Source organism: Eucalyptus grandis, chromosome 11, assembly GCF_016545825.1.
Source record: "Eucalyptus grandis isolate ANBG69807.140 chromosome 11, ASM1654582v1, whole genome shotgun sequence".
Taxonomy (NCBI): Eukaryota; Viridiplantae; Streptophyta; class Magnoliopsida; order Myrtales; family Myrtaceae; genus Eucalyptus; species Eucalyptus grandis.
The window spans coordinates 18255057-18268798 of record NC_052622.1 but is presented as its reverse complement, the minus strand read 5'-3'; the positions used below and the strand labels follow the sequence as shown (position 1 = coordinate 18268798).

At 40.4% G+C, this 13742-nt stretch overlaps 2 protein-coding genes across 4 annotated transcripts; both read right to left on the bottom strand.

Annotated features, from left to right (window-relative positions):
- Window positions 1-499: 499 nt before the first annotated feature.
- Window positions 500-8318, bottom strand: LOC104425198 (zinc finger protein CONSTANS-LIKE 9). Of its 3 annotated transcripts, none has more exons than XM_010037816.3 (6): window positions 8145-8318; window positions 6478-7225; window positions 4717-4938; window positions 2609-2910; window positions 1328-1459; window positions 500-1188 (listed from the first exon to the last, which is right to left on the bottom strand). In XM_010037816.3, exons 2-5 carry the CDS (start codon window positions 7045-7047, stop codon window positions 1330-1332), a joined length of 1224 nt encoding a protein of 407 aa, XP_010036118.2. In that variant the 5' UTR covers window positions 7048-7225; window positions 8145-8318; the 3' UTR covers window positions 500-1188; window positions 1328-1329. The 3 variants fall into 3 exon arrangements, with proteins under 3 accessions (XP_010036118.2, XP_039160746.1, XP_018720771.2); XM_039304812.1 differs by lacking the exon at window positions 8145-8318 and adding an exon at window positions 7459-8107; XM_018865226.2 differs by lacking the exon at window positions 8145-8318 and adding an exon at window positions 7329-7404.
- Window positions 8319-10457: 2139 nt separating this feature from the next.
- On the bottom strand, window positions 10458-13510 carry LOC104427349. Its single transcript, XM_010040452.2, has 4 exons — window positions 13071-13510; window positions 12822-12921; window positions 11053-11445; window positions 10458-10849 (listed from the first exon to the last, which is right to left on the bottom strand). Exons 1-4 carry the CDS (start codon window positions 13508-13510, stop codon window positions 10718-10720), a joined length of 1065 nt encoding a protein of 354 aa, XP_010038754.2. The 3' UTR covers window positions 10458-10717.
- Window positions 13511-13742: the final 232 nt, after the last annotated feature.

Here is a 13742-nt window from a genome sequence, read left to right as displayed (position 1 = left end):
GCATGCCATGTCCGTTGGCTACAAACTAGCACAAGGGAGGGTATTCACACTGGATCTTTACAATTTCAAGAATTTTTGCGGCCTTTCTGTGCACGTCATATCCACGTTCAAACAAAGTTGTCCTTGGATGTCACAAAAATCGAAAAGGCTAATATTTACTGCGTTGGATTAGCATAGTAGTTCAACTCATCTAGCAGAGTAAAAAAATTCCGATTATTTCGACAATTTTCTAACTCCATCTGGATAAGCTCCATCACGAGAGGCATGAACTCCACCGACGGATAAGAAAACCAACGCGTGGAAATAAATGCTTAAGCAGGTTAAGCTTGCAATCTTTTGAACACCACGGTTGGACAGTAAACATATTTCCTTAGGACCGAATCCTCATCTTCTGCAGAAAATTGACTACAGAATTGCTTGTAAAGATATAGTCCAACTCTACATTACCAAGTTGATCACGACTAGGACACCACCCCCTGGATTTCCAGAAAGGGCCACATCAAGAAACAGGCATCTGTATATATCAAATGATAAGAGACTCTTCATAGATAACATAAACTCGCTTTACAACACGAACCATTTGCAAATGATCTTTCCTCCGCTGCGATGTCCAATCGTGGCAACTCAATAACTATACAACATTTTCTGCCAGGAGTTGGATTCAATAGATTCAGATGCGAAAACTCTCCATCTTTACAAACTGCTCCTTCATACATACACTGTGATCCTAAATGATCCGCCTTATAAGAGGGCCTGGGGTACCAGCCTCCGATGGACATAGAGATATAAGACCTATCACTGTACACTGTCCAATGACATAGAAGCCTGATAAAAAGTTTCACCTATGTGAAGTTGTCCCAGCCATATGCCTACACAGACAATCTCTAGAAGCCAGGGCACGAAAAGCTACGGTAAAGCTTAAGCATTGTTGGATGTTTCTACAAAGGACAAAGAATGTAATCGGCTGGATACTCCAGAAGCATAGCCCCTTTTGCCCAAAAAAGTCCAGCAGTAAAAATGTCCAAAGAATTTGGACAGAAACCTGCGTACTTGAAAGCAAATGCTACCACTTCTGGTCTGTAAAGGTCGCATCTCATTAGTTCTTCATCGTCATATTCCCAGTCTTGATTTATGTCTCTGGTATCATCAGCCTTTCACATCCGTCTTTGTCCTAAAATAAGGCTGCTCCTGTAATTAAATACACATCTGATCATTGAATGTTGGAGGCGTGTCAAAATTTTGCCACTCCCCAGGTAAAAATGACCAATAGTTTCCAATCAACATACGAGCAGATCTTTCCTTACTGTAAGTATAGTTAAAAACGTACTCTCAGAAGCTTCTGGTTGGGCTGAGTGGATCGTAGTCATAAGCTTGACCAGCCTTCACGAAACGGCCCTTGACTCGCCTCCTCACATCAGCCCTTGCTTTCCGTGATTCATATCTCACTGTCTTCTCAAACCTGCCAATTATTATTTATTTTTTATCAATGCCACACATTGACCTATCAAACACATAGACCATATTTCTAAGTCATAACGACGTACAGACCATCCAGCATCACACGCCTTTGAAGTCTTATAAGAACATATCTAGAAAAAGTGATGAATGCAACACATTCAGAATATTGATTCGAGAAAGAGGGGGAAGCTATCTTGTTTGCCTCTTGTCTGTCCTCCAAACCGGTTGGAGAGCAGCATTGTTCTGAATATTAGGTAGTTCAAGTGAAGAAGTGGGATGTCCCCTCTTGCATTCAATCTTTTTTTATCAAGCCTTTGGCTTTTAATGGTTCATTACTCGGGTGTCTAGGCATAGAGGATCCACACCAGTCCATCTTAATATGGTCAACCATACAATGATGATGATACCATAGTCAAGAAAGGATCTTCCCGTATTTTCTTGTAAAAGGTGAATGGCTCAACACCCTTCCTCATTGCATTTTATCCCATCTTAGGAAGCAGTCTTAGTAAAGTTATATTCAAGTTCAAAATGTATCCAACTTTTTCCAAATACAACATGAATTTTATTTTGTGAACAAACGCAAAATAAATATTTAAGTTATAAACACTAGATTTGGTACCTTTAGCATATTAAAAATACATAGTACTAACTTTAGTAGTTAAAAAATTTGGTGTTATGCAAAATGATTGTCATCCATACAAAGTCTATATTAATCACTCATATCACATTTAGCTTTTTGTCTGACAAACACAGATATGCCAGATAATAAGTAGGATAAAGATAAGTAATTCAAAAACCATTTATCTATTTGTTATACATGTCATGTCGCATCTCTTTTAAATTAGAAAATCTTCTCCCAAGAAAAAAACCAAGTTCGGGCTGATGATTGTTTGTTTGTTTTTTTTAATCTATCTTGATGAAGTCATAATTTAAGCTTTAAATTTGACATAAAGGACTTTTGACTGTTAACAAAAAAAGTATCCTCAATAAAAAATGAATCTTAAGAGTGTTTTTGTTGTTGCTCTCTACATGAATAGAGAGCTTGACTATTGATATGGGGCTTCATATATTTTGTAGCAGTAGATGCAATAGATGATCCTTTAAAATCAATAGGCTAGGATATCCCCTTAAAGGATAGAAAAGCACTCACTTTCGCGTCTTCTTTTTCTCCTTGTAACGCATGACAGCATTACTCCTGCTTGTAGATGGAACAGAATTCTCAGCACCTGGGGGACACCAGGGGGGCTCCCCCATGAGAAGCATGGAAGAGGCCCCGCAATCTTGATAATCTGTGCCGCTACTCTCCCCAGTAAGACCTGAGAATGAAATGCCTGAAGGAGCTTGCCTGGATGTAAAACAAAGGATAGGTTCGGTCTTAGAGCTCATGATGGAGTCGCCCGATGCCACACTGCAAGCTGGCTGTGTGGCACTTGGTCTTCCAACAGTTGATCCCTGAATAAAGAATGAAAGCAGATCAGGATACAATTCTCCATCAGCCAGTAGGAATGGAGCAGTGCAAACATAGAAGTTGGACCGATTGAAATCTACTGCATGCCACGAAAATAACATTATACATTGTCCTCTTCACTGCCTGCAAAGTTTGTCGTTTGGGTAAAGGAGCCACTGCTGCCACAGTGTGTTAAAAACTAGGTGATTACAAAGAGATAGGCACAAACAACATAACTACACACGGAAATTAAATGACAGATGGCATCATGATGCAAAACAACCAATTAAGGTTGCAGCTCCAAAGCCCAGTCATCACAAGTAATTTGCTTTAGATTTCTGTCAGTCTAGCTTGAAAATTCAAGACAAGGTTTTTGTCAGAGACTCCCCAGCATCATTTTGGACTCAGGTAATTTCAAATCTCGAGTATTAAAGTAGATAATAGTCGACAGAAAACCACAAACAGAAATGAACCTGGCTTAAGAGAAATAATCAAAACTAGGTATCCAAAATGAATAACTTCAACCACAGGACTACTCATTGGCTGAAAACAACACAGGACTACTTGAGCACCAATGCAAGAGCATTTTGTACTTGACCACCCCAGAAGAAGATACATAACTGTCACATAACTGGTTAGTCTCAGCACAGCAAAATCAGTGCAAGTGAGAATGTTATAAATTAATGTCGAACACTTTTGAGATTGCTCTTCATTGATAGTCAAGACTGTCCAGAATGTCCTCTTCGCTAGACTCATAAGTTGAAGTTTTGGATCTTCACTATTGACCATATGGCCATGGGAGATTCCCAAATAACAAAGCATAAGCAAGTCTTTCTGTGCTCATACTTCCAGACTTCCTTGCCCTGTCTCGTTCTGAATCCTCCATTTTCAGAACCACCCACTCACCACTATGTCAACCAATCAAACCTTCATTCTCCATTGACACACAATCATTGGCAAACTAGAGTGGCCAAATATCTGTCCCACCAATCAGAATATTAGTATTTACTAGAGATCTGGCCCTTCCTGCTGTCCAATTCAATTTGATTTTCATCCGGAGTTCTTGGTCCAGAAACCTTGTCTTTTGCTTCATACAACAAAAGACAGAGTTGAATGCAGAACCTACAGCCCACAACTAGCAAATATAAAGCTGCAGCGTGGAGTTTTCTGCACTTGTAGCTTTATACCAAATTTTTTTCCACGTACAGCGAAACCAAGGATCCATGTTAACTAGTGTGTACATTCCCCTAGGCACATCATGAATTATCCAAGGATATAAGACAAGTGGATCAAAAGCCATATACATGGAATGTTGAACATTTCTCTTAGATGGTCAATATGTGACAAGAACATATAACAAAAGAGCAAATCTTCCGTGTGATATGTCACTACTGGTCAAGTCATTCAAAAGGTAAATTCCATTAAACATGAGGAGACACAGGTATCCATGTCAAATCACTCGCATCATTTCCATTACATGATGTCCAACATATCCTGTCCATTAATCTTCCAATCTCTATCACATTCGTACAGTATTGAGACCAGTAGAAACACTTTGGTAAAAAGCGCATATGTATCTACTGCTTCTGACATAAAGACTCAAGAGAAATTCCTTTACTTGATAATACACAAAATCATGTTATAATAAGACCTTTACATTTTGTTGAACACCAAGGTCGAAAAGCAAGAATTTTTCTTTTTTTACAAACTTCGCATTTACAATCAAAATCTTAGTATTCTTAACATCATATAGTAGGTTTTCCATCAACATTCAAAACAGGAACATGTGTGATCATTGATGAGCAATATACCTCAGCAAGAAGGTCATCCTGACAGTTGGAATCTGCAGCAGACATATCCTTTGTGCCAAACAAGCTATCCAGTCCACCATTTTGAAAAAGTTCTTCCGAGTTATTTAAAGTCAAGCCAAAAAGTTCTTCATAATCTTCAATGTTCATATCTACTTCATCCATATTAAGTTCCTTATATAGATCATCAGCACAGACTCCAGGATTTGACATTGGATAGCAGACCTAGATGTTAGAGAACACACATTTAGATAACAGTCATTTCCAAAGGAACAATTAACTTTTTATCACATAATATCTACACAACACACAAGCACAACTAACTAACAACTAATCAAATATGCTTTGTTCTCTGTTCATCATAAGTAGGCTAAGCTTCTGCATGTGCACATAAGGATACTGATTACCATCTGAGCGAATCACATACCATGTCATCTTGACGCATAGATCAGTAAGAATTGCATAATACAGTGAATTTAGCAAAGCAAACACCATACTATTCAAGAAAATGTTACATCTCATGGATCATATTTGGCAAAGCAAAAGGTGCAAAAAGCAATCCTATGAGTTAAATAAAACTAAACTACCAACAAGTGAAGCAATTCAGTACGTTAGACTCATTTTAGAAAAACATGGGGGGATGTGGAGACTTCCCAAGGATTCAACATGCACGGAGGTAATGCCTAAGTAACTTCTGGTGTTTGCTTACTAGAATGATGCCAACAAAACTCACAAGGAAACTCTTTACCACTGCAAATTGATTGTGAATGCTTTACGAGACAGAGCATTTAGTGCCCAACATCACAAACATAAAATGAACATGGCTGAGATGCGAATGTTTCAGGGTATGCCTAGGCAATTGAGGAAGATTGAATTAGAAAGGAAATTGCATATTTGTTGATTTAGACCAGATGAGAAGCTTGGATAAGGTGGTTTTGATAGCTGAACACCCCAGATGCCCCTTTAGAACATGTGCCTTGAGATAAGGGCGGGTCAAAAGGGTTGAAAACCTAACACTATAGAAGAAAACACTATTGAAAGGACATGTTACATAAGTGAATATGTATCCTAAAGAGATCGTTGAGGAAGATAGACAAATTCCACAAAAAATCCTTATAGTCAATACCTCGCAAAAAGAGAAGGCTTCATTTTGTCATTGTTGGTACTGCTATTTTGTTGTTGTCCCTCTTAAATTGCATTCTTAATCAATGAGGTGAAGAAGCCAGTCCTCAATTTATATCAAAACTTCACGTTTCAGGTACAGGACAGGCATTGGATTTTGTAAAACACAAATTGAGTCGGGAATTGCGAAGAATGGCATGAAAACAGAAGAAACTTCATAAGGTGTACTTGAGTATGATAGAGTCGACAGATTATCAACAATTTCTTTTTCCACATAATGCATATACAATGCACATTCACACATAATTCAGCAGATGATAGTATAAAAATAAAGTGAAAAAAGAATGAGAGGTAAGTGTAAGAAAATTTCTCTGCAACCTCACAATTTAAGTCTAGACTATATCAGTCATCACAGACAACTTACAAGCAACTGATTTTTTGCTCCCAAGTCCTAGTTTTTCATACTAAGCCATTAGCCAGAAACAGATGGCTAGTTGAATTGCATAAGATATTTATCAACCAAAGTTTTTATTTTCCCAGCATAAGCACATATTCTTCCTTTCAAGTTGGTGACATAGGTCAGTCAACTAAGCAATCAGAATAAAAATGAGGGCACTGAGAAATCAATAATTAATTACATACCTTATTCAATGTATTGACAGGTAAAGCCAGCTGGTCCAGACTCTGCGACACGGATTTAAGCTCAGGTAATGAAGATGAACCTACCAAAGCATCTGCCACATTGTTGGCTTGCAAAACAGATGATGCTTCTAGACTGGTGCTATTGTCTAGAGTTTCCCAAGTAGTCCTCTCACTATTCTCAGTGATGTGCATTGAACCTAAACCCTCCTCACAATTGGATTCTCTAATCGAAGGCAAGTCCGACACAAATGACCAGATTGAGGAAAGTTCAGAAGAAGACGGGCATCCAGAATAACAATTTATCGTTTGCCTTTTATGCCCAGAAGCCATGGTAGAAGCACCATGACCTATCCAATCACAATTCTGACAAAGCGATACCCTCTCTTCAGTGCATCTAACTAAAGCGGGCTGCGAATTGCATCTTTCACATAGAAGTGTTCTTGAATGGCGCCTTGACAGTGCATTAGCAGAGTGGACATTCCGATCACATGATAAGCATAAGCAAGCAGCATCTGATCGACAGTACACCGTGGACCTTTGCTCCCCACAAAAATCACATATGAACCCCATTTTTTACCTTCCAATTTCCTCTAAAAGGTCTTTCTCAAACAAACCGAAACCTAGCAGAATCCCTCAAACTCGGATGCTCAACATATGTCCACTATTAGTGATATTGTGCAAATGTCCTCAACTCAGTGAGATGCTGACAGTCCTCGAGAACTATGCTGTTACCAAAGAAGATGCTTTCCTAAAAGAAAAGAAACCCAGAATTAGTTCCAACCATCCATGCATGACAATTAGCTTTCCACCACTCAATATGATGCCAATTGCGATGCAAATTCATCTTTAACCAATAAACACACATATCGACAGTTGCAATTATTTTTCTCGTATGTACAGAAACTCTGAAATTAGACGTGGCGGTGACCATAAAAGGCAAGAAAAGTAGTTTCTGTCTCCTGCAACAACTGAAGACTTCACTTTGAAGGAAGTGTAAGTCGGAGAGAGAGAAAAGTTTGCTTCAGATAGAATGTAGAGGTAATAGTTTTTAACAAAAAAGGTACGCATTTTTTTCACCTGAGAATCCAAAAGATAAAAGGGCAAAAAAGGCATGAAGATATATACTTTATCTTCAGGAATCCACTTTTTCAACGATCAGGTTCTGCATTATAATTTTAAAAAGCAAAATAACAATAACACTGCTTTCTCATCTAGCAGATAAGCAAACCCAAAGTAATTAGAAAACAAATTACAAGCTTGATAAAAGTGATGGCACGAGATTTACTATCAAATTGAAACAACACCACTTCAAGCAAATCAAACAAACGAAAGGAACAAAAATCACAAAAACTCTCCAATTCAACATATATTAGAGAGATAATTCACCACAAAATTCATAAGCATCTGCATCAACCACAAAAACACTGAATTCCCAAGGCAAAAGAGAGAAAAAAAAGACACAAAACTACACGATCATCCCTCTTCACAAACGGAGCTCAAGACCCACCTAAGCAGGAGGCAGAGAAAATGAAAAACAAAAGCAGACACAATTAACACAGAAAACAAAACTCAAACAAGTAAAACAGAAAAAAAGAATCAGAGAGTCATAAAAAGATCAGCTTTTTTGTGTGTTTTTCGTATCTGGGTCGGAGAAAGAGAGAACTCACGAGGCAAGATCAAGAAAAAGAACCGGAGATGGGTGGGCGATGGAGGTTTCCGGAGAGAAAGAGAAGTCCAGACAAGGGGAACTCTTTCAGCTGAACTGTAGAAACAGATAGAAGGAGAAAAATAGAGAAGAAAGAGGCCAAGATGGATAGGATGGGGGCATGTGAAGGCAATGAATAGGGTGGGAAACGTGACATAAGCTGATGAAACACACGCAAAAAGTAATAAAAAGTGCACAGAGGGGGAGAGAGAGAGACGAAAGGGAGAGAAATTTAATATTATCAAGGGAAAAAGTGCAGTCTTGGTGGGACCAACTGTCGCTCCCATTAGTGAAAGGCAAAAAGTTAGGCCCTTTCCTTTTCCTCCTCGGTCCCTCCTATGAAAACTCTCCCTCTCCTTCTCATTCTTCTTTTATTATTTTCCTCTTGTCTTGGTTTTCCTTATTTATAATTCGGCTTTGCTAATCTTCTACTTGCTGTCAACTCAACCGCAACTGGTCCGAAAAAAAAAACTCGACCACAAAGGACACGCGCTACTCTCTCTCTCTGCGCCATTTACTGAGCTACACCTACACCTGCAATCAGACACTTCTGTCAGGCTTTCCCTCCTGCCTTTCTTCTTGCTGGATTTTGCCTTTTGATGCTTTGGCGGCAATCAACAGGTACACACACACCTTTTTGTACTGCACTCCTTCGTTACTGCCAAGTGCCAACCCATCTCCGCCTTCCTCCCCTAGAAACCTCTTCCTGTTTCTCTCCTTCCCATTCCCTTTTTCTTCTCTTTTTTGCTATGTTATGGAAAAATCCGGGCGATGAGAAATTTTCTGTGGGATATTCTGAAAACATTTAAAGAATCTCGTGTGATAAACACGGAGTGGAGTTTCAATTTCTGGGTATTTCCCCCTTTATATTCTTCGGTAAAAAAGGTCACGAAAGTTCGATTGTTGACTTTCAATGTGAACTTAAAAAGCTGAGCTTTTTTCAGGGGACTTTCGTTAGCAACATGGAATGAGGGTGAAGAAGGAAGGATGACGTGTCCCTACATTGTAAAGTGTAAGCCCTATCGTCATTAACTGCAGCGGTTCATCCCAAATTATTTTAGAAAAAAGAAATGGTCAAATTCATTAGATTGGAATAAAGTTGAAATGGGCCAAGGCCACGAGGATGATTGAGCTTGTGGGTATCTCTGGTCATTGTCATGCCAGTGCTCCAAGTGGGGAACTTGCGCTTTTATGAGCCTCTGTGGCAATGCAATCCAGTTTATGATGCTTTGACTGCTTACTGATGGGCATCTTGTTCTTGATAATTACATAGAGAATTTTCTCAGTGAAATTGATTTAATTTGGAATTAATTGGAGAGCCATATAACTCCAATTGAGAGTAGAAGTGACTTTTTGTGTCGTGCCGTCTTATTCGTACGGATTATTCAGATCACTTTATATTGACAATAAAGCGGTTCACCGTAATCTTAAAGTGTTTTCCTTTTCAAAGGCCTGACCACGTACCAACTTTTGTTGATTTCTTATTGAATTGTGTAATGTTGTGTCGGTTGTGGATTTCTCTTAGGCAAATATATCATGCTAGGAACTGCCGCCCTAACTTTGGATGGGCCACTACAAAAACCAGGGGTAGGAAAAAAGCAATTAACCTAAAGCCAGAATTGAGATATATTTCAGATTAAGCATCTTGTCGGGATTTATCATGATAGCAATATTGCTTTGCAATTAGCATCACCGAGAGAGAGAGAGAGAGAGAGAGAGAGAGAGAGCGTACGAGAACAAAACAACATAAAGCTGGGCTCAGGAGAGCAGCACGTCCTCTCTGCAGTGTAGAGCCTGCTAAAAATGAAATGGGACAGGATCACTCAAACCGATCAGAACCGACCATATAATTCAAGGTGTGGAGCCAACCTACTGAGGTTCAACATCACGCGCTTTATAGCAAGACGTGGACGGCAAAAACAATGAGCAGACTCTCTCTCTCTATCTCTCTCTCTCTCGTGGAAGGTAGAACTGCTCTCTTGTCGGCCTATAAAGGTTAGCTTTTTCTGCAAGCGGTCCATGCTTTCGGCTCTCGTTGCGTTTGGCGCCGTTCTGTTCTGGCTCACTACCCAGTCTCAATCCTTCAAAGGAGACAAATGAAGCAAATTCGAAATGTTCGTCTCGCTTTGAAGCACAAAAGGGGCAACAAAGAACAATAAAAGATGTCCGTGCAGCGTAGTAGGAAGTGCGTGCGAAGTCCGACTTCCGGGTGGAAAGTAGGAGGATCGTTTCCACTAGGGCCCGAACCATACTGATCTTCTCATAGTTCAGACCGTTGAGACAAAAAGCTATAGCTTCGGTAAATGTTCTCTTACAACAAAGGATAAATGGATCAGTGTTAAAAATGTCAAGATCCACAGAGTGTCTCAAGCGAATTTGAAGGTTAAAGCCATGCGCCTGCTATATGCTGCAGGAAAATTTTTCCAAGCCTTTAATTCGACATTATGTGAATGTGTCATTAAGTAATCGTCTTACAGCAGATGCATCAAGTGACAAGTCAGATACCCAACCTTAGCCATCACAAATATTAGGTACTCAACCGTATAGGGCACGCCACGGCTCTTCTTCATCCCTTGATGTCTTTGAAGGGTTGCTCCACACAACCTTGTCACGGGAAAAGCACAGCCCCACATTGTTTGCCAAAAGCTCTCCCATGGCGTGAAGTGTCTAGAAAAGGACAGCAGTCAAATAAAAATAGACTGTCAATAGTTAATAACTTCAAGAGGAAGGGGACCATGGTGTTCCCCATGCATGTTAAATACTTATGTTCTCATATTCAATGCGCAAATGGCAATGATAGTGATACTAAGAATCAAGATATATATACTTTCAGGATTCCAAAAATTAATAAAATTATAGAAGATTAGTACCTCAAGAGCATCTGTCGATCCCTTCTCAGAAAACCTTTCACCTACCCTTCCAACTAGAATAACGGTTGGCAACTTTAAGACACGTACAAGCTGAAGAAAGCAAGCTAAAGGTTCATAATGGATCTCCAAAGATGATGGTGGCTTCTGGGTTTCGGCCATGATAGCACAAGTGACGTCTGTTTCTCTCCCTATATGCAGGCCGTAAAGAGATACTCTTCTGCTGTCCGTGGGTAAACTTCTTTTCTCAGACTTGAGGTTTGTTGATGATGAAATAAAGGGAACTAGAAGAGTAGGCATCGTTTCTGATGTTTCATCCATTAATTGTGCCAAAACTTCATTAAGGGCGCAAGCCAATATAGGTGGCTTGTAACTTTCCATTTGCAGCACGGACACCTTAACATGGAAAACCAAAATTAAACAAGAAAACAGAAGAATAAATTTCTGATAAAAATGAGAAAAGCATTAAGTACACACAAAATATTTATGTAAAGAAGACCAGGTACAGAATAAGAATCAGACTAAGATGGTTAAACAATGTTCACGTCAATGTACCGTCTGTCTTGACATCAGAAACTGAACTAAGCACAACGAGAGTACTATCACAGCCATTTCCTTAAAGAAAATCTGCCCATTTCCCTGATATAACCTCATCACCTCCAAACAGAATTTCATTCAATGACAGGTTATTGAAAAAATTGTGCAATGGTTAATGCATCTGGACTGAATAGAATAAGAGAAATTTGCAATTTGAGATTTTTGTAGTTATGGCATTGCACTGAAGGTTTTTCACCAGATATAACAAACTTAAGACAGTACTCATTCTTCCTTCATGAAAAGGTGATATTAGGGCAACCTAAATTTGTTACTCAAGGGTAAATGCAGACAAACCATAAGACATGCGCTGTAAACCTGCCCATGACATCAATATACAAATGTTCCATTTGCAGACGTTCATATACTCTGCCACAAAAAGAAGTTCTTATTAGGTATTAATTATATTGGATCCAACCAGTTTCCACACTTTCATGTGACTCCCAGCAGAAAAACACTACACACACTTTTAGTTATAGGTATATTACGATAGCGGCGGTTGTGGGAAGGGCTGCTGCTTCCGTATCAAGCACAAAAAAACTAGGTCATCCACATAGAATAGGGACTGGATACAAATTTTCCACCAAGTGGAATTCATTTCTGCTCATTGTCATATCTGGTTGCCAGGAAACTTGAGCAATTGTAGAAACTAGAAAGGAACTTTACATATTACAATCACTCAAGAATTAAGCTCCAGAGAACGATGGACAACAAAAGCTCTTGCCAGTGAAAATTCAGCCTCAAGTGCATAAAACAATAAACTGTCAAATTCCCTCAACAGTTACCCCGCACAAAGATTACTAGCTTGGCATCTAATGTACACATGCAAATGCCATTCCAGTACTCAAGATGAAGACTCCCACTACCCTGAAATTCAACCTTTAAATAAGGCTAGAGCTCCGTCAAACGAGTATTCATTTTGATCAATATTGATGATGTTAGTGCGCAGCGTCTAAATCATCAATATCGATAAATCTGCTGAAAATGTAAGCTAACATAGTTTCTTTCTGCCTACTCCACACTCAATCTGCATCACCGGAATCCCACTATCCGCAACATACATACCCATCTCATCGCAAACTTGGCCATCATCAGCAGAAATCACACAATCAATCCATCTATCTATCAAGCGAAACTTCATTCCCCAGATGCACATGCCCAGAAACCCGCGCAATTACCTGATAAACCCCACGGCCATCGACGAAGTGAACGACTTCCCCGCGAGCTCCGCCGTCCCCGATGCCGTAGCGCTCCAACGGAAGCTCGAAGGACTCCTCCCTGCACCGAAACGATGACCGATCGACAGACAACTCGAAATCAAAATCGCGGGACGAAGACGCACCGAATCGCGACAGAATGTAACCGGGACACATCAAAAACCCCAAGCGAAAACACGAGAATCGACGAGTGAGAGGAGAGACGCTCACAGCCGGCGAAGGTCGGAGCTCGGGTCGGGCCGGAGAGCGGCGGCGAACGCCGGACCGAGCCCGTCCTGGTCCTTGAACAGGAAAACCACCTTCGGAGCGACTTTCATGTCTCTCGATCGGATGTATTGCGCAGCTCTACGCTCGGCCTCGTCTCCTCCTTCCTCCGCCTGCCTCCGCCTGCCTCCGCCTTCTTCCTCAATCGAGAGAGCGGCGCTGAACGGAACGGCGGCTCTTGAAAGAGTCTGAAACGGGGCGGCGAGAGCGTCGAACGTGATCGGCAAGCCATCGGCGAGAAACGGGTCGGGCTGGCCCGAGTTTCGGCACGGGCCACGAAGCGGGTCGGGCGTTGGTCCGCCGAGCCCCCCCGCCAATGGGCCAATCCTGAGCCCAATGAAACGGATGGCCCCTTCTTGGGCGGAAAGACGTTTGGATTGGGCCATAAGCCATTTCTCTCTTCTTTGTATTACAAAGAATTCTGTTCTAATTACAGCAAGAATTGGTTGCCTAATTGATTCAGCAGCAACAACTTCAATCAAAGCATAAGGGGAAATTAGGAACTACACGGAGAATGCCATGATGATTAAGACAAGAAGATGGAGATGCAATACGAAATCTTGCTTCCCAAATACTTTGAATGATAGTAACAAAATCTACGATTACGAATCTTTATAC